The sequence below is a fragment of the Salvelinus namaycush genome, chromosome 1 (genome assembly GCF_016432855.1).
Source record: "Salvelinus namaycush isolate Seneca chromosome 1, SaNama_1.0, whole genome shotgun sequence".
Classification (NCBI taxonomy): Eukaryota; Metazoa; Chordata; class Actinopteri; order Salmoniformes; family Salmonidae; genus Salvelinus; species Salvelinus namaycush.
The window spans coordinates 24731729-24751153 of NC_052307.1; the positions used below are offsets into that span (position 1 = coordinate 24731729).

The window sequence follows — 19425 nt, forward strand, 5'->3', positions numbered from 1 at the left end:
ACTACTTAGAGCAGGGATAGGCAACTTTGTTGGGGGTGGGGGCCACCAATCTAAACTCATGAGGGGCAGCAAGAAAACTGATGCACAACTAAATTTCGAAATTGCACCTTGTGTATTTTCCCTCGCAACAGTAAGCAGAGACACCGCCTGAGTCCCCCTCCAAAAAGGATCAGAGGACCTTCAAAAGGGGGGCCGCATGCTGCCAGTTTCCCAACCCTGAGCAAGCATGCTATACCAGTGAAAGCCGCCAGGGAGTGCCAATGATTTAAAAACATTCGCACCGCACCTTTTACTAGCTACGTCACATCTGCCTGACTTGCGCACTGAATACTAGCTAGTTAGGGTGCTGTTAGCGCATCCTCCCAATAGTATTAGTAACAATATTCAGCAGCAAACGAGCTAATGTAAATGTTATGCAACGAAGTCGTTCGAAACGCAACGGTAAGTACATTTTAAGTTTGGTTTTAGATGGACCGTGGGCATAGCATACTCCTAGTACAGGGGCTAACGGTAGCCTAGCAATACCACGGCTATCGTCGTTGGTTAACCAGTGATCTGTTTGTTTCGCTAGCCAGAATCCAAACATTCGCCCGCTTAATAAGCTTGCTAGCTAACAGTTATATTGTTTACCCAATAGACTAGGAAACGCTACCTAGCCAGCTAACGTATTGTCTTGGCTAACTAAACCAGCTAGCAAGCTAACTAGTTAAAATCGGACCAGTATCATTACATTATTATGCAATGCAGTACGGTTACTACGTGGCAGTTGTGCCGGTGGATGCACTAGTGGCCAAATGTCACCATTTGGTATTGACACGCGTTGGTATCGATGCCATCAGTAATAATTACTACTTAGCTTGTTGCTAACGTGTTTATTTTATTTTATCAAGACAATGAGCAGATGGCGAAATGGTGAGGCTCTGAAGCCAACACCCCAGACTCGTGTCCCCTTTGAATGATTTTCATCCAGTGAACTAGGACAGTCCACGTCATGGGAAGGTAGGCTCGACCGACTGAGTAGAGGACTAAGGAAGTGTTTGGCAAAATGTGTCACATTTTGCTCTACCCTTTAATTATTATTCCATGGTCGGCGTGCATGCCGCTATTGCATAGACTAGTCAAAGTGTATTTATCCATACATACCAAGGTCTCACTTGTCCTTACAGGATCAGCTTCTCGTGCCTCCCAGCCTCCTGGCACTTCAGCCTGTCACCCCTGGTTCTTCCTCGTCTACTGCTACCTTCATTCAGGCAGCTACTCTTATTTGGTCTGCTGGTGGGATTGCTAGGACTGCTTTACCTGGTGTTGGTAACAGGAAAGGGCCAGGACAGCTGGATCAGAAAGGACAACTACTTCCATAGGTGAGTCACTAGTAGCTGCACATTAGAAGATATCCTTACGTATTCCTGAAAAGACAAGGAAGAAAATGGTTAGCTGAATTTGGCTTAAAATTGTCATCTTTTCATTCACCTCTGATCACCAGACACTTGGCAAGAGTCACAGATGTGGAGGCCACCGACACCAGCAATCCCAACCTGAACTACGGTTTGGTGGTAGACTGCGGTAGCAGTGGCTCCAGGGTGTTTGTGTATTGTTGGCCCCAGCACAATGGTAATCCCCATGATCTGCTTGACATACGACAGATGAGAGACCAGTACAGGAAACCAGTGGTCATGAAGATCAAGCCAGGTGAGACATACCTGGTTGCTGATGACTGGTGTGCTGCTGGGAAGAGCCACATGTATACATTTACACTCTGGTTTCATAATGTAAACTCAGCAAAAAAAGAAACGTTATCTCACTGTCAACTGCGTTTATTTTCAGCAAACTTAGGTGTAAATATTTGTATGAACATAACAAGATTCATCAACTGAGACATAAACTGAACAAGTTCCACAGACATGTGACTAACAGAAATTGAATAATGTGTCCCTGAACAAAGGGGGGGTCGGGGTCAAAATCAAAAGTAACACCAGCTGCATTAAGCACTGTAGTGCATCTCCTCCTCATGGACTGCACCATATTTGCCAGTTCTTGCTGTGAGATGTTACCCCACTCTTCCAACAAGGCACCTGCAAGTTCCTGGACATTTCTGGGGGGAATGGCCCTAGCCCTCACCCTCCGATCCAACAGGTCCTAGACGTGGTCAATGGGATTGAGATCCGGGCTCTTCGCTGGCCATGGCAGAACACTGACATTCCTGTCTTGCAGGATTTCACGCACAGAACGAGCAGTATGGCTGGTGGAATTGTCATGGAGGGTCATGTCAGGATGAGCCTGCAGGAAGGGTACCACATGAGGGAGGAGGATGTCTTCCCTGTAACGCACAGCGTTGAGATTGCCTGCAATGACAACAAGCTCAGTCCGATGATGCTGTGACACACCGCCCCAGACCATGTCGGACCCTCCTCCTCCAAATCGATCCCGTTCCAGAGTACAGGCCTCGGTGTAATGCTCATTCCTTTGACAATAAACGCGAATCCGACCATCACCCCTGGTGAGACAACCGTGACTTGTCAGTGAAGAGCACTTTCTGCCAGTCCTGTCTGGTCCAGCGACGGTGGGTTTGTGCCCATAGGTGACGTTGTTGCCGGTGATGTTTGGTGAGGACCTGCCTTACAACAGGCACACAAGCCCTCAGTCCAGCCTCTCTCAGCCTATTGCGGACAGTCTGAGCACTGATGGAGGGATTGTGCGTTCCTGGTCTAACTCGGGCAGTTGTTGTTGCCATCCTGTACCTGTCCCGCAGGTGTGATGTTCGGATGTACCGATCCTGAGCAGGTGTTACACATGGTCTGCCACTGCGAGGACGATCAGCTGTCCGTCCTGTCTCCCTGTAGTGCTGTCTTAGGCGTCTCACAGTACAGACATTGCAATTTATTGCCCTGGCCACATCTGCAGTCCTCATGCCTCCTTGCAGCATGCCTAAGGCACGTTCACGCAGATGAGCAGGGACCCTGGGCATCTTTCTTTTGCTGTCCGATTTCGCTCCGAAAAATCAGGATGGATTCTCATTTATTTAATTTTTTTTGTTGAATTTTACCTCCTTTTCTCCCCAATTTCGTGTTATCCAATTGTTAGTAGTTACTATCTTGTCTCATTGCTACAACTCCCATATGGGCTCGGGAGAGACGAAGGTCGAAAGCCATGCGTCCTCCGAAACACAACCCAACCAAGCCGCACTGCTTCTTAACACAGCGCGCATCCAACCCGGAAGCCAGCCGCACCAATGTGTCGAAGGAAACACCGTGCACCTGGCGACCTGGTTAGCCGGGGCCGCCACAGGAGTCGCTAGTGCGCGATGAGACAAGGATATCCCTACTGGCCAAACCCTCCCTAACCCGGACGACGCTAGGACAATTGTGCGTCGCCCCACGGACCTCCCACTGCTATGCAGTGCCCTAGACCACTGCGCCACCCGGGAGGCCCTCAGGATGGATTCTCCTCTGGTTTTTGCCTGCCATATTAGTTCTGTTATACTCAGACATTATTTGAACAGTTTTAGTAATTTCAGATTGTTTTCTTTCCAATACTACCAATTATATGCATATCCTAGCTTCTGGGCCTGAGTAACAGGCAGTTTACTTTGGTCACGTCAGTCATCCGAATTACCGAATACTCCCACCGGCCTTCAAGAAGTTAACCGTTCCACAGGTGCATGTTCCTTAATTGTTTATGGTTCATTGAACAAGCATGGGAAACAGTGTTTATACCCTGTACAATGAAGTTATTTGGATTTTTACAAATTATCTTTGAAAGACAGGGTCCTGAAAAAGGACGTTTCTTTTTTTGCCGAGTTTAGAAGACATTGGCTTAGTTTAAAGCTCTTATCCATTCCACCCAATAAAGACGGATCCATGGTCTTAATATTTTTTTGTAGGCATCTCAGAGCTTGCAAAAACACCAGAGAAGGCCAGTGATTACATCCACCCCCTGCTGAGCTTTGCTGCCCAGCACATCCCCAAACACAAGCACCAGGAGACCCCTCTCTACATCCTGTGCACGGCTGGAATGAGGGTGCTGTCTGACAGGTACACCAAAACTGAGTATTTCTCATCTTGAGATGGAAACTTGCAAGTGTTTATTTTTTATTACCGATGTGACCTCCCATGTTAACATTGGCTTATTTACTATTTTTCAGTCAACAGGAAGCACTTCTGGAGGATCTACGGACCGATATCCCTGTACATTTCAACTTCCTCTTTTCTGATTCCCATGTGGAGGTCATTTCTGGCAAGCAGGAAGGTGAGCTAACCTGTTTAGAGTAGCAGGCAAGCTAAACACTGGCCATTCAACACTGAGATGTCACCATCTGTGTTGAAAATGTGTAACACAACAGTGGAAATGCTGGAATATATAAATTGTCCTTGTTTTTGGACAGGTGTGTATGCATGGATTGGAATCAACTTTGTCCTTGGAAGGTTTAATCATGTGGCTAGTGGTAAGTATCTAAATACATTTCCTTAAGAGATCTGCATATCTTCACACGGAATACTTTAACTCCCTTATTTTACTTACCTCTGACACCACTTTATTTGTTTTCCATTCTTTTCTTCAATGGGACCCTTGGCTCCTTCCCCTATCCTTCCTATAGAGAGGGATGCAGTAGTAGAGGTGCAGGTACCTGGAGGTGACCAGCAGGAGGTGCTGGTGAGGAAAAGGACTGCTGGTGTTCTGGACATGGGGGGTGTCTCCACACAGATAGCATATGAAGTGCCCAAAACTGTAAGCTTTGCTTCTCCACAACAGGTTATTATCAACAACAATTTCCCTTTTTTGTGCTCTTTTAATTTGTCACTCACTCATTTTCTCTTCCCACCACTCATTCCCTGGTTAAACCTGTAAACATCATGTTTGTCCTCTGGAGATGAAGTCCTCTCCATTCAGAGTGGACTATTGGAGGTCTGCTCTAAAGATAAGCCTGCAGCTTTGCTTCATAGCAGAATGTGTTAGTTCAAACTCTAAAGGTAGACTCTGCAATTTGATGTAGAGGCATACAATAAACCGCATAGTGGGTTAATTTCTGCAATAGCTAAGAGCGTTAAAGTGCAAGAATCAACTTCTTCGCTGTTTTTGATCCTCTGGCTACCATGCTGTTACAGCATGAAGCGAACCCATGCGCAGATATTGTCTGTAGCTAGCTTTCCATCCAATTGGCAACAGATTTTCATGGAAATATTCTAAAATCGCATTTTCCCACCAGATTCTATCAAATTGACTTGTTGTGGATAAATGGCTGTGTGATGACATAGTGCACATAAAACAAAAACAACAAACTTTTGCGGTTAAATAAATACTAGTTAAATGGATTTCCATTGCATTTAACTCTACTAATGGTTTTCTATCAAAAAATTTTGCATTATATAGCGTGTTTTCCCACAACCGCTCGCAGATACAGTGTGGGTAGGACCTAGATTTATTATGAACAAAATAGATCATATCACCTGAATAAGATCCTCAATATTTATTGGAAAGGAGCATCAAGCTCATCACCTTGCACTTTCACCACCCTGTGAAGTTTAATCTGTAGCCTAACAAACTGTATGGTTTCCCGACGAGTCGTAGGAGGACCACACATGTTATTGGGTGACTTTACTTCAATATGATGGTTATAATATCAATATTTGTGTGTAAGTGTTAACGCCGACATTTCTTGCATAATTTTTCCGACACAAAAAGATCCCACATTGTCTAGCTTATTTTATCTTGTCGACGTATGGAAAGTTTACTGACAAATCTTCTGTTTCCATCAGGCCTGTTATGACTTTCTTTTTTTTATCCGACATGTACTGTACTTGCATAAAACGGTTAAATGGAAACATGGTTACTGTGTGAGAGCAAAGTTTTGCATCTCGCTCATTTCAATATCTGCGGTGCTGCTCGTGGCAACGTCATTTTGCTGAGTCTACTTTTAAGATCACAGATAATGCTTAAGAGCCATCGTGCAAAACATCCATGACCAGATAATAATGCATTCATCTAAAGCAGTCCAAGTCCATCAGCTTTTCAGTCCTGCTCAATTATTTTTGCCAGTTCACAAAAATGTTTGGTTTTTAATTTACTATGACAATTTGCATGTGCTCTTACTCTTGTAGTTTTTGCTTTCCAGTGAAAGTAGTTCACCTGCAGTTTTTTCTAAATGCGGAACTTAATAGAACTGTCATCTTGATCAAAGTTTCTTTAAGTAAATGGTTGTTATACATCTAGTCTTTCTATTATCAATTAATATGTTGGATATTAGTGTAGACATAGTCCTAGAAAAAAGAGAATGTAATTTCCTGGCTGATATTGAATGTTTGATTTTTATAGGAGGAAGTGGCCAAGAACTTACTTGCGGAGTTCAACCTGGGTTGCGATGCACACCGGACAGAGCATGTCTACCGGGTGTATGTGTCCACCTTCCTGGGCTTTGGAGGCAATGCTGCTCGACAAAGATATGAGGAGAGCATTGTCAGGAACACTCTCACTAAAAACACGTAAGAACCTTTAACACAAATGCTATGACAGCTAATAATACTGATAGTTTACTAGTTTGACATTGCTCAGTGCTGTCATTATGGAGAGCTCATTTTAGTTGGTTTGTCCAGGCTCCTGGGTCAGCATGTAGGTGAAACGGCAGAGTCCCCCCTGCTCGACCCGTGTCTACCTACAGACCTGCAGGACGAGGTGGGGCCAGCCACACAGAAACTCCACCTGCGTGGCACAGGGGATTTTGATCACTGCAGACAGCTGCTTCAGCCCTTCCTTAACCGCACCAACGTGACTCACTCCTCCCTCAATGGCATCTACCAGCCTCCCATCGACTACCCCAACAGCCAGTTCTATGGGTTCTCTGAGTTCTACTACTGCACAGAGGATGTGTTGCGCATGGGCGGTGATTTTAACTCCTCAAAGTATTCTGTTGCTGCCAAGGTGAGGCCTTACCGCAGCACTTCAATGTAGATGGCACTCCTAACTGCATGGAAATGCATGTATTTCACCATAGCCTAGGCTAATTGCAGTAAGATGGTGGCTGTGTTTACAATCTACTTTGTGCTTCATCTCCAGGGTTACTGCGCCACCCAGTGGAGATCTCTGAAAGAGCGATTTGACTCAGGCTTATATGCATCTCACGCTGATGTTCACAGGCTCAAGTAAGTCCCAGCTCTGGCTCTTTAGTAAGACTTGAGTCCAGTAATAGTAAAGAGTTGTCGGGGAGAATTCATGTAAACATTTGTCTTGTGTGCAGGTACCAGTGTTTTAAATCAGCCTGGATGTATGAGGTATTCCACTCAGGCTTCTCCTTCCCTATAGACTACAAAAACCTGAGGACTGCCCTCTTAGTTTATGATAAAGAGGTGCAATGGACTCTTGGAGCCATCCTTTACAGAACCCGCTTTCTACCTTTAAGGTAAGAGAACACTTGCTGTGTCATACTTCATCATGCTTTAACACTGTGATAAGCCAATATATTTTTGCTGATTAGGATATGGAGAAAACCACACTTTTACATTCCTTTCCAAGGGATATTCAGCAGGAGACCCTCAAAGGAGTCCACGCCCACTGGCGTCACAGCTTCTCCTTTGTCAACAACCACTACTTGTTTCTGGCCTGCTTCCTGGTTGTCTTCCTCTCCATCCTGCTCTACTTGCTGCGACTCCGACGTATCCACAGCTGTACCACGCAGCGCTGCACCCCCTCTACTGTTGAGTGGTTAGAGGAGGGTCTGGGATCCCCCTCACTCCCTATCACCCTCTAGACTTCAACTTTCACGCCAAAACCAGCTCATTTCCCTAGTTGGAGTCCCTATGCCTGCACTTTTATGTTCAGGCCTTCATTTGTTAGCTGGTCATGACGAAAAACTCTAAAACTGAGTTGGATTTTGAATGAGTCCAATGAACAGAGAAACAGCACTGGGAAGGGACTCTGGTATGGGAGATCTTGCATGTTGAGTTTGCATACTTGAGTTAGCCATGATTGTCTTATTTTTAATGATGTCAATCTGCCTTTTTTATGTTGCTGGAAATATGAACTAGGTACTAAGTGTAACTATCCTTGCCTGAGGTTTGAGAGCTCCCCATGCATACTTTATCCAGTCACACCGGTTTCGTTAAAGCTTCCTGTAAGGTTCGAATGGCAGCTGCCTCATAACGTCCCCTAATTAGTCAATCAAAAACACATTTTTAAAGAAAGTCCCTAAATTACTGTCTTTGATTCAATGCTGTGCACTAATTGGAAATGTGAATAGACAAGAGCAGGTTCGAGGATGATAGTGAAACCGTTACTGTTTAGAGTACATACTGTATTAGCTCATATGTATAGATTCTCTGTACTTGAGTGGAGTTTCACTTCCTTTCCTGTCACATTATCCTGATGCAATTTAATTTGTTTGTGTACTAGCAGCTCTGTTTGGGTGCATGATTACTGAATGCTTATTTATTGTGTGGAGGAATGGTGTATGCCTCTGCTTACCCTCTGTGTACTCCTCAGTGTAGACAGACACCTGTCATACTTATTTTGATTGTCACCGCTTCTTTTTTTACTTTAGTTTCTTTGTATCCTTTGTTCTGCCTTCTATTGCAGAACAGGCAGCATTTATCAAAGCTGCAATGGTGCAATATTTATTGTCTTATCACTGGAGAGACACTCCAGCCCACATCAGCTGAATCCACACAGGGCTCAGAGCCCTGTGTGGATTCAGGGTAAAAATGTCTGCTGGGTAAAAGGGTAGGGTAAAAATGTCTGCTGTCTTTTCAGCTCAATGGTGGCAAGTGATGGGATGCAGATCATTTCATTTGGAATCTCGACAAACACACTGGGCTTCGTTTTCAGAAGCTGTGATATCACTGCTGTAAAGGGGTTAGTTTATGAAAGCATATAGGCCATATTTATATTGAAGGGTGTACTTAGATCAATTCAGTTTGCACAGGATTTTTGTTTTGTTTTACAATACCATTGGTGTTGAATAATAAAGAGATTGTTTTGAGACTTATGGTTCAAAATATCAATGAAAGCTACAAAAATCATCAAATGCAATCTGTTGATTTTCACTTGTGTTCACGTGGAATATATTGGGTGGTCTTGAGGAGAGTTGGATGGAAATTGCTGATGAGTTTGAGTCCCCGCTGGTGACGTAAGTATTGAGTAAATAAACACATGCATATTTACAGCAGCCATGGTCAGGGTTTACACGTCCCCAGTAGCACGGGAAGAAAAGGAGTGTACCACAAGGATATCAATCAAGACTACTAAGCTGCAGTCAGCCACTAATGACCAGGTCACCCAAGCCCATGTTGTTGTAGCCGGCCTGTCTCAGAGTCTGGGTGACCAGGTTTGAAACACTGCACTGGGGGTTTGTTTTCATTCTCCCTATCTGTGCTGTGTTACATTTCAGGTCTGCCAGCTGGTGATGGATGAGTCTGACGAGGACGTTTAGTTTAATACAGGTTGACCATTATGATGGGGAATGTAAATACTGCATTGAACAGATTACATGCAATGCATTTTACAGATTTATCTATTTTCACTATGAATTGTCCTTATCTCTGTGGCCACTTGGCTATTGTCATTGTCCTGTAATTGTGAGAAATGCTTTGAGCTGAAACAACAGTATTTAACTGGTCAAATTGTTTAGCTTAGCTAGTGGTCATTAATTCAAAGTGCCAGAGACTAGTGACAGTAGCTGTCTGAGATGTCGGCACTTCGCATTTGTAAATTCAGTAAAGGTCTAACCTCACAAACCTCCTGCTGGCCTACACTATTCCTGTCACAGATAACCTTATCGCAATGTCCATATGGAATTATAGAAAGTACATACTGCATGCATAATTGCACATCACAGATGTGTTTTGATGCTCTGTCTGCACCCTAGGGCAGCCAATGGTTTTAATTCCAATAGGGGGCATTGTTACCCATGGTAGCATTTTACAGTTACCCTGTAAGTAGTCTTATATAATTAAATGTATCAAACCAAGCAGAATGTTACAAATCAGAAATAGTCATGTAATAGCCACAGCATATGTGAGAGGGAATATAGTCCAATATTTGCTCTAATTTTTAAATTCCCTCAGATCATTGTTGAAAGTGTATACCAGCTGTAGTTGTCACCAGCAGCATTTGTGTACAAGTGGTGCAGGTGCTTCAAGAGGCTGCTCTTCATGTGCTGAGTCATCCTCTGTCTACACATGGGTCATACCACTTCAACTTCCTCCCTCCCCACTGAGTTGCACTGACGTTGGTTACGTGAGGAAGTTTGAAGGCGGGATGTTTGAGGAGTTTACGCTACAACTTGTGAGGTGATGGTAGGGCTGTGGGAGGGATCCCATCTGATCCTGCCTCTGCTGCACCTCATTCACTGTCTTAAACAGAGTAGGCCTTATAAACAAACTAACGAGAATTTATTTCCACAGCTTTACCACTTGGATTAGATTGGGATAAATCTGTTGTGGCAGAATATTACATTTTAATGTATATATGAGACATAGACATACAGTTTAAAGTACACTACATGACCAAAAGTATGTGGACACCTGCTCGTTGAACATCTCATTTCAAAACCATGGGCATTAAAATGGAGTTGGTCCCCCATTTGCTGCAATAGCAGCCTCCACTCTTCTGGGGAGGCTTTGCACTAGATGTTGGAATATTGCTGGAGGGACTTGCTTCCATTCAGCCACAAGAGCATTAGTGATGTTGGGCAGTTAGACCTGGCTCACAGTCAGCGTTCCAATTCATCCCAAAGGTGTTTGATGGGGTTGAGGTCAGGGCTTTGTGCAGGCCAGTCAAGTTCTTCCACACCGATCTCGACAAACCTTTTCTGTATGGACCTTGCACGGGGGTATTGTCATGCTGAAACAGGAAAGGGCCTTCCACAAACTGTTGCCACAAAGTTGGAAGCACAGAATCGTCAAGAATGCCATTGTATGCTGTATAGTTAAAATTTCCCTTCACTGGAACTAAGGGGCATAGGCTGAACCATGAGAAACATCCCCAGAACATTATTCCTCCTCCAGCAGAGTTTCCACTACTCCAGAGTCCAACGGCAGCAAACTTTATACCACTCCACCCGACGCTTGGCATTGCACATGGTGATCTTAGGCTTATGTGCAGCTGCTCAGCTATGGAAACCCATTTCATGAAGCTCCCTTGTGCTGACGTTGCTTCCAGAGGCAGTTTGGAACTCGATAGTGAGTGTTGCAACCAAGGACATACAATTTTTATGCTCTACGCGCCTCGGCGATCCCGTTCTGTGAGCTTGTGTGGCCTACCACTTCGCAATGAGCCGTTGTTGCTCCTGGATGTTTCCAATTCAGAATCAAATCAATTACAGTTGACCGGGGCAGCTCTAGCAGGGCAGAAATTTGACAAACTGACTTGTTGGAAAAGTGGCATCCTATGACAGTTCCACGTTGAAAGTCACTGAACTCTTCAGTAATGCCATTATACTGCCAATGTTTGTCTATGGAGATTGCATGGTGGTGTGCTCGATTTTATACACATCAGCAACGGGTGTGGTTGAAATAGCCAAATCCACTAATTTGAAGGGGTGACCACATGCCTTTGGTGATGTAGTGTATACTGTATCTGGACAGGTGTCTAGACTAGGGAGAACAATCTTGATAACAATTTAAGTAGCCTCATCTTAAATGTTTTATGATTGATAATGAGTAGATGATCATTCTGTCTTTGCGACACTAGACAGGTTTCCATCCAACCTTTTTATGCAGTAGAGTAGGCTAAATGTTGGACAAAACATTTCAAGACAGTTGAAATGTCGACAAAACAAAATATGCTAGACAAATTGGTGTCATTTGGGTTGGTAAAATTAATTATGCGGGAAATGGCGGTGGAAACGCCTTTATGCGAAAGAATTTACATAATAACCATCATATCAAAGTCAATTTGGAGTCACGCGATTATGTGTTGTGTGGTCCTCCCACTTCGATTTGGGAAAGCATGCAGTTTATTAGGCTAGATTAAATAAATTATGATCAACTTCACAGGGTGGCGAAAGTGCACGGTCATGAGCTTGACGATCCTTTCCAATAAATACCGAGGATCTTATTCTGGTGACATGATGATAGATGCTTTGCTGCCGTTTGACAAATAAAAATAGTCTTGCTCTTTTGTCCATAATATACTCATCATGCAGTAGGCTATACCCGCACTGAGTGGTCACATTCGCTGTATAACCCCCACAAAAATTGTGATAAAACGATCAGTAGAGTTGAAAATGCGATGGAAACCCATTTAAATTGGATTTTGTATTAGGTACATGGGAATTTAACCGCAACAGCTAGTTTTATGTGCACTACTCAACACGCACAGCCTTTCATAAAGTAAAATTGATGGAAACATCTCTGGTGGAAAAATGCTTTTAGAATATTCACATGAAAATCTGTCGGCAATTGGATGGAAACCTATTTTATGTGACGTTCTTTTAAACTACTTATGTAGATCAACATTTGGTCCTGTTCAGTGGCAGAACTAAAGTTTTATACATGGGGTGGCCAGGGGGTGACCAAGGCTACTTCAGGGGGTCCATAGACCATGACAGAAAATTAGTGTGTAACCCTAACCTGGCATCTAAGGAGCATGAATGAATCCTATAATTGCTGATTAGAGGTAGAAGTGATAATTCACTTAACCCGGAGTTTTCAATGTGACAGATAGTGTGGTCCAAAAGGGTTACTTCTCTAGAATTCTTTAACATACTATGAATAGTCAGTGTCTCTACCTGCAGCTCAATTTCTTTCTCTCACACACAGGAGAGACTTGGGTCACTCTGTTTTCATGAATATATAATCTGGGTCTATAAGTGTTGAACATCCAAAATATTTTCAGAAAATAAAGCTCAAGCACCAAGGAGATAAGCTAGCATTTGTGTGTTACATCAATTGCATTGTTTATTTACAAAAAGGTAAACTTACTGCAATTTGACATACCAGATATCAAGCAGAAATGGACTTTAAAAATAATTTTGGTGCCCAGCAATATTACAAATTTACAGTATCATATTTATGCTCATATATATTATGTTAACTAATAGCAAAGAAGAGTTTTGGAATTGGCCTAATAAAGACCAAATTAAATCTCTGTGACATGATATCCTTTGGATTTATCATTTTAGAATGTCAGTGTACTAGCTAGTACACAGTCCAGGTTTTAATCATGACCAGAGGGACCGAAATATCCTAGGTAGATTTAAAACAGCATAATTCTGCGGTTCTGGTGAGAACTGGCAAAATGTTTCACAAACTCATCCATGTTGAGGGAGCGTGCCCTCCTTGACTCAACACTGAGAATTCCGAGGTGACTTGACCTGTCATCAACCATTGTTGTCCTAAAGTGGGTTTTAATTCGTTTTAAAGCTGAGAAGCTTCTCTCGCAAGAAGCACTGCTGACTGGTGTAACAGAAATCTTACAAAGTCGAAATAGCTCATGGAAGATCTCTTTATAAGGTTCTAGAAACACAACAAAGTCAAGGAGAGTAGACGGTCTGTACATTCCACTTTTCTCTCTCCTATCAAGAAGCCGCTTGGTTTGATGAACCTCATGTTGAGGTCCTCTAAATCTGACTCAAAGGTCTGAGCAAAGACAAACAGAGGCTCCTCATTCAAGAACGTTGTATTCTTTGGGTTGAGAGACTGGACCCCTTGCATTATCTTGCAATTCTTCTTTGAAAAACACCTCTGCAGCTCAGCTGTGAGACTGTCAAGCACCTGATAAAAGATAGCTCTTTGGAAGCTCTCACCATCACTATGGTCACTATTTTTCTGTCCTACAGTGCTCATCATCAATGAGTCGTGAAATCTTAAGCTTGTTTTAGGCTGTTTTTTTACACACTGTTTGTACACTTATTTTGCAGTGCTCTGCAATCTCTTCAAACTCTTTCCATAGCTCTCCAAAGTAACACTCACTTCTGTAGTCCTGTAATGTGTGTGTTAGGGCACATATTAGATCCACAGCCCTTGCTAGGTCAAGAGAGCTTGATTGGAGCATGTCAGAAAGACATTTGGCATCACCAAGCACTTTACAAAAGGTAACCAAAAGCCCTATGAAATGTAAATCTATCTGAGAAAGAAGGCCGCTTGCCTCCACTGATCTATCACCACTATTTTCAAGTGTGAATACCTGTAGCACTCTCAGAACTGCTGGAAGACTGTCCCTCAGATTACGGCATGCCATGTAGTCCAGACCATGTTTTTCAAGGCAATCAACTATAATTCTTGTGAGACCTGCTGCATCTAAGCTTTCAGCTGACTGAAAGTGTAAAGAGCTTCCGTGGATGACCCCGTTGTAATAGTACCTCACAACTAAAGCCATTTGTTCTTTTTTCTTTAAATCTTTGGTTTCATCTGCAATTACACTAAAAAATCCACTTTCTTTTACTTCTCTTATTATTTTACTTTGTACCATCTCAGCTAAGCCCTCAATAACTTTGTTCTGGATTTGGTGTCTTGTGTACTTAGCATTGCCACATGCATTCATCCTTTTCTCTATGAGAGGGTCATACGTTGCTATTTCTTCTAAGATTGTCAAAAAATGACCCTTGTGAGAGTCATCAGACTCTCGATGACCTCTGCGCTACATTTTGAGTGGCAAATAGTAGGAGCACATCTGCAATTGTTTTAATGTAAGTACAGTTTTCCTTCACTTTCTTTTCCCGGTCCTCATTTATGACATCTAACATTGATGAGTTGCTGTCAATAGGCTTACCATTGGGTCCTTTTGGAACAGAAGTCTGATATATCTGCCTTTCTTTTCCTGTTTAATTGACCCTATGCAAAAGTAAGACCGTCTATGGTTACATCTAAGCATCCAATTACCCACATTTTAGTCCAATCTCAATTACAAATGCCCATTATCATAACTGTACGTTAAAATCAACTACCAGCCTAAATTACTAGTTAGATCATGGCTAGCCCTACTCTGCATTAAGTAATTTAGCTAGCTACAATTTCTTACAACTTTACGATAGCAAACAGGCTATCTGCAAACTGTGGTAATCTTTTGAGTAATGTTAACATATTGATAATAACAATTGTTCGTTTTGAGTTCAAGTATGACAATCTAACTGAGTTAATGGATTTCAAATTGCTGATTGTCAACTTGCTGAACACTGACAGCTGTAGCCTACTAGTTACCCCACATTAGCTAAACATTCGTATACTGTAACTTACGACACTGCACTGTATGTGTGTATTACTAGCACAGATGTAAACATAATGTTAGGCTAAATTGGGAACCGATCTCTCTTATCTGGTTAACTGTCTGCCAAAGGTCTAACGTTAACTTACACAGCGAATCAACTTTCGTAAAAATTGTTCAGGAAAACTAAACCCGATGCTAAACCTTAAAACTTACTTCAAATCTGATGCTTTCGCCAATCGCTTTGAAGAGCTCGTGGAGCTGTGGCAATATTATCTCTTCTTCTTCTGTATCTTCTTCTTATTCTTCTGTATCTCGCAACCAACGTTAATATTCTCTCTTCCTCGTCCTCGATTTGAAAAATGCGCCGCCTAACGTCAAAATAAATGCTTCTTGAAATGAGGTGAAATGAGATGTCAATCAACATCAAACTGCCAGAAGGTAATTAAATGTTCCTGTTGCCACAACTAAGGTTTGCACTGGTGGGCCTAATTTGATCTCAAAGTTACATTTTTACTTCTGGTCTGCAACCAGAGTCAGTGGATAGCAGAAAGCCAGATAACAAATTACTGAGAGATGTAATGTAGAAAATGTGAGAATGGGTTTTGAACACACGTGTTGAGCTTTTTTGGTTGTTAGAGGCCATTTTGAACCAAAACTACATTACAGAAGATTTGGAGCAGTAAACCTCCCATTGAAAGATCCCAGACCAACTGTGATTGATTAACTCCTGTTCTGGTATTTCTAGAGTATCTGAAACTAAAGGATTGATATGCTGCTCCTCTTTGAGATAGAAGCTGTTTTTCAGTCTGATGCACCTATACCGACCTAGCCTTCTGGATGATAGTGGGGTGAACAGGCCGTAGCTTGGGTGGTTGATGTCCTTGATGATCTTTTTGGCCTTCCTGTGACATCGGGTGCTGTAGGTGTCCTGAAAGGCAGGTAGTTTGCCCCCAGTGCTGTGTTGGGCAGACTGCACCACCCTCTGGAGAGCCCTGCAGTTGCGGGCGGTGCAGTTGCTGTATCAGGCAGGATGATCTGATTTCACCATCTCCACTGTGGTCCCGTTGATGTGGATAGGGGCGTACTCCCTTTGCTGTTGAAGTCCACGATCAGCTTCTTTGTTTTGTTGATGTTGAGTGAGAGGTTATTTTCCTGGTACCACTCTCCCAGGGCCCTCACCTCCTCCTTGTAGGCTGTCTTGTCAATGTTGGTAATCAGGCCTACTACTGTTGTGTCGTCTGCAAACTTGATGATTGAGTTGGAGGCGTGCGTGGCCACGCAGTCATGGGTAAACAGGGAGTACAGGAGGGGGCTGAGCATGCACCCTTGTGGGGCCCCGTGTTGAGAATCAGCAAAGTGGAGGTATTGTTTCCTACCTTCACCAGCTGGGGTGTGGACTGTCAGGAAGTCCAGGACCCAGTTGCACAGGGCGAGGTTCAGACCCAGGGCCTCGAGCTTAATGATGAGCTTGGGGGGTACTATGGTGTTGAATGCTGAGCTATAGTCAATGAACAGCATTCTTACATGGGTATTCCTTTTGTCCAGATGGGATAGGGCAGTGTGTAGTGCGATGGCGATTGCATCGTCTGTTGATCTATTGGGGCGGTAAACAAATTGAAGTGGGTCCAGGGTGTCAGGTAAGGTAAAGGTGATATGATCCTTAACTAGCCTCTCAAAGCACTTCATGATGACAGAAGTGAGTGTTACAGGGCGATAGTCATTTAGTTCACTTATCTTTGCTTTCTTGGGTACAGGAACAATGGTAGACATATTGAAGCAAGTTGGGACAGCAGACTGGGATAGGGAGAGATTGAATATGGCTGTAAACACTCCAGCCAGCTGGTCTGCGCATGTTCTGAGAACACATCTAAGGATGCCGTCTGGGCCGGCAGCCTTGCGAGGGTTAACACGCTTAAATGTCTCACTCATGTCGGCCACAGAGAAGGAGAGGCCACAGTCCTTGGTAGCGGGCCGCGTCAGTGGCCCAGTGTATCCTCAAAGCAGGCGAAGAAGGTGTTTAGCTTGTCCAGAAGGAAGACGTCAGTGTCCACGACGTGGATGGTTTTTCCTTTGTAGTCCGTGATTGTCTGTAGACCCTGCCACATACGTCTTGTGTCGGAGCCGTTGAGTTACGACTCCATTTTGTCTCTGTATTGACTTTTGCCTGTTTGATTGCATTATGCAGGGAATAACTACACTCTTTGTATTCGGCCATATTCCCAGTCACCTTGCCATGGTTCAATGTGGTGGTTTGTGCTTGAAATTTTGCGTGAATGCTGCCATCTATCCACAGTTTCTGGTTTAGGTAGGTTTTAATAGTTACAGTGGGTACAACATCTCCTATACACTTCCTGACAATCTTGAAGCATGGATTCCGATTGGTCAGACCAGCGTTAAATAGACCTTAGCACGGGTACTTCCTGTTTGATTTTCTGCATATAGGAGGGAGGAGTAAAATGAAGTCGTGATCAGATTTGCCAAAGGGAGGGCAGGGGAGGGACTTGTAGACATTTCAAAAAGTTGAGTAGCAGTGGTCCAATGTCTTTCCAGTGCGAGTACCACAGTCTATGTATTGGTAGAACTTCGGTAGCGTTTTCCTCAAATTTGCTTTGTTAAAATCTCCAGCTACACTCAGGATATGTGGTTTCCAGTTTGCATAAAGTACAGTGTAGTTTTTTGAGGGTTGTCGTGGTATCGGCATGAGGGGGAATATACATGGCTATGACTATAACCGAAGATCATTCTTTTGTGAGGTAATAGGTTCGTCATTTGATTGTGAAGTATTCTAGGTCGGGTGAACACAAGGACTTGAGTTTATGTATGTTATCAGAATCACACCATGAGTAGTTAATCATGAAACATACACCCCCGCCTTTCTTCTTCCTGGAGAGTTCTTTATTCCTGTCTGCGCGATGTACTCAGAACCCAGCTGGCCTTATGGATGGGGACATTATATCCGGAGAGAGCCATGATTCCATGAAACAGAGTATGTTACGGTCCTTGATGTCTCTCTGGAAGGAGATCCTCGCCCTGAGCTCATCTACTTTATTGTTCAGAGACTGAACATTAGCAAGTAATATACTCGGAAGCGGTGGATGGTGTGCATGCCTCCTGAGTCGGACTAGAAGTCCACTCCGACTACCTCTTCTCCGCCAGCGGTGTCTTGGAGCAGCCTCTGGGATAAGTTCCCTTGCCCTGGGGGGTACGAACAAAGGATCCAATTCGGGAAAGTCGTATTCCTGGTCGTAATGCTGGTGAGTTACCGCCGTTCTGATATCCAAAAGTTATTTCTGGCTGTATGTAATAACATAAACTTTCTGGGCTAACAATGTAAGAAATAACAGACAAAAAAACGAAATAGTGCAAAGTTGCTTAAGAGCTAGAAGCAGAGCTGCCATGTCTGTCGGCGCCATCTTGTCTCTTCGCCCTAAAAATGGGAGTCGTTGTCCACAAAGTGGCACAGTAGTCTGTCTAGCTCCCACCTATCCTTTCTTTGGATTGGTGGATACATCTCATTATTGTAATCCATTTTTAAATATTTTCGATGAGGGTTGTTGACGTCAACTTCCTGTATTCAATGGAGAGAGATGCTATGCTACTAGCCTCATGCCATGAATATGCATAACCATCTCGAGACAACTCCGATGTAGTGTTTTTTTCTCACGTGTCCTACTTATATCAGTACACTTGTTACAATTTAAGAATTATGAAACTTGTATTTAATCAAATAAACAAAACTTTTTTTTTAAACCAAATTCAACAGTCTGATTGAGCCCCACAGTGGAGGTGTCATAATACACATAAATCTTAGTGGTCAAACAGGGAAATGTTCCAGTCATTTTAAAATAAGGGCTATGTTTCATGTAGGCTTACCCTGGCATGACATTTTGTTAACCATGTAAATCTCTCTTGGACAAGGACACTTCTATCAATACATTTGGCTCTATTTAGTCTCAGATTCAAAAATTCTAATTAGCATTAATGTAGACATCTTGCAAAACTACAAATCCCTGCAAGCTCCTACACGTCATCTCTAGCTGACACCTTTGCTAACAGGTATTGTGTCAATTTAAAACTTGCACAAGAAAGTTCACAGAATTGTCCATTTAAAGTAATGTAGGATACAGGCCAATATATTGATAAAAGTAACCTTGTCCTAGAGAGATTTACACGATTATCAAAACGTCACACCAGGGTAAGCCTACACAAAACACAGCACTTATTTTACTTGTTTCTAAAATCCCCTATGGGAAAAATGAATGGTGGAAAAATGATTGGAACCATTTCCCTGTT

At 43.1% G+C, this 19425-nt stretch overlaps 1 protein-coding gene across 3 annotated transcripts; it reads left to right on the plus strand.

Moving 5' to 3' along the window:
• Positions 1-315: 315 nt before the first annotated feature.
• On the plus strand, positions 316-8969 carry LOC120066754 (ectonucleoside triphosphate diphosphohydrolase 4-like). Of its 3 annotated transcripts, none has more exons than XM_039018282.1 (13): positions 316-441; positions 891-999; positions 1167-1361; positions 1484-1689; positions 3881-4031; positions 4142-4245; positions 4382-4441; positions 4595-4749; positions 6310-6476; positions 6588-6912; positions 7048-7133; positions 7229-7390; positions 7466-8969. In XM_039018282.1, exons 2-13 carry the CDS (start codon positions 992-994, stop codon positions 7695-7697), a joined length of 1851 nt encoding a protein of 616 aa, XP_038874210.1. In that variant the 5' UTR covers positions 316-441; positions 891-991; the 3' UTR covers positions 7698-8969. The 3 variants fall into 3 exon arrangements, with proteins under 3 accessions (XP_038874210.1, XP_038874185.1, XP_038816023.1); XM_039018257.1 differs by having other exon boundaries at positions 7504-8969; XM_038960095.1 differs by having other exon boundaries at positions 4595-4725; positions 7504-8969.
• The last annotated feature ends 10456 nt before the right edge of the window (positions 8970-19425 follow it).

Bases quoted from the DNA above. Each gene is read 5' to 3' on its own strand.
- LOC120066754 (XM_039018257.1), top strand. The intron at 1,362-1,483 runs GTGAGTCACTAG...TCTGATCACCAG, and splicing joins AAGGACAACTACTTCCATAG to ACACTTGGCAAGAGTCACAG. The intron at 4,032-4,141 runs GTACACCAAAAC...ACTATTTTTCAG, and splicing joins ATGAGGGTGCTGTCTGACAG to TCAACAGGAAGCACTTCTGG.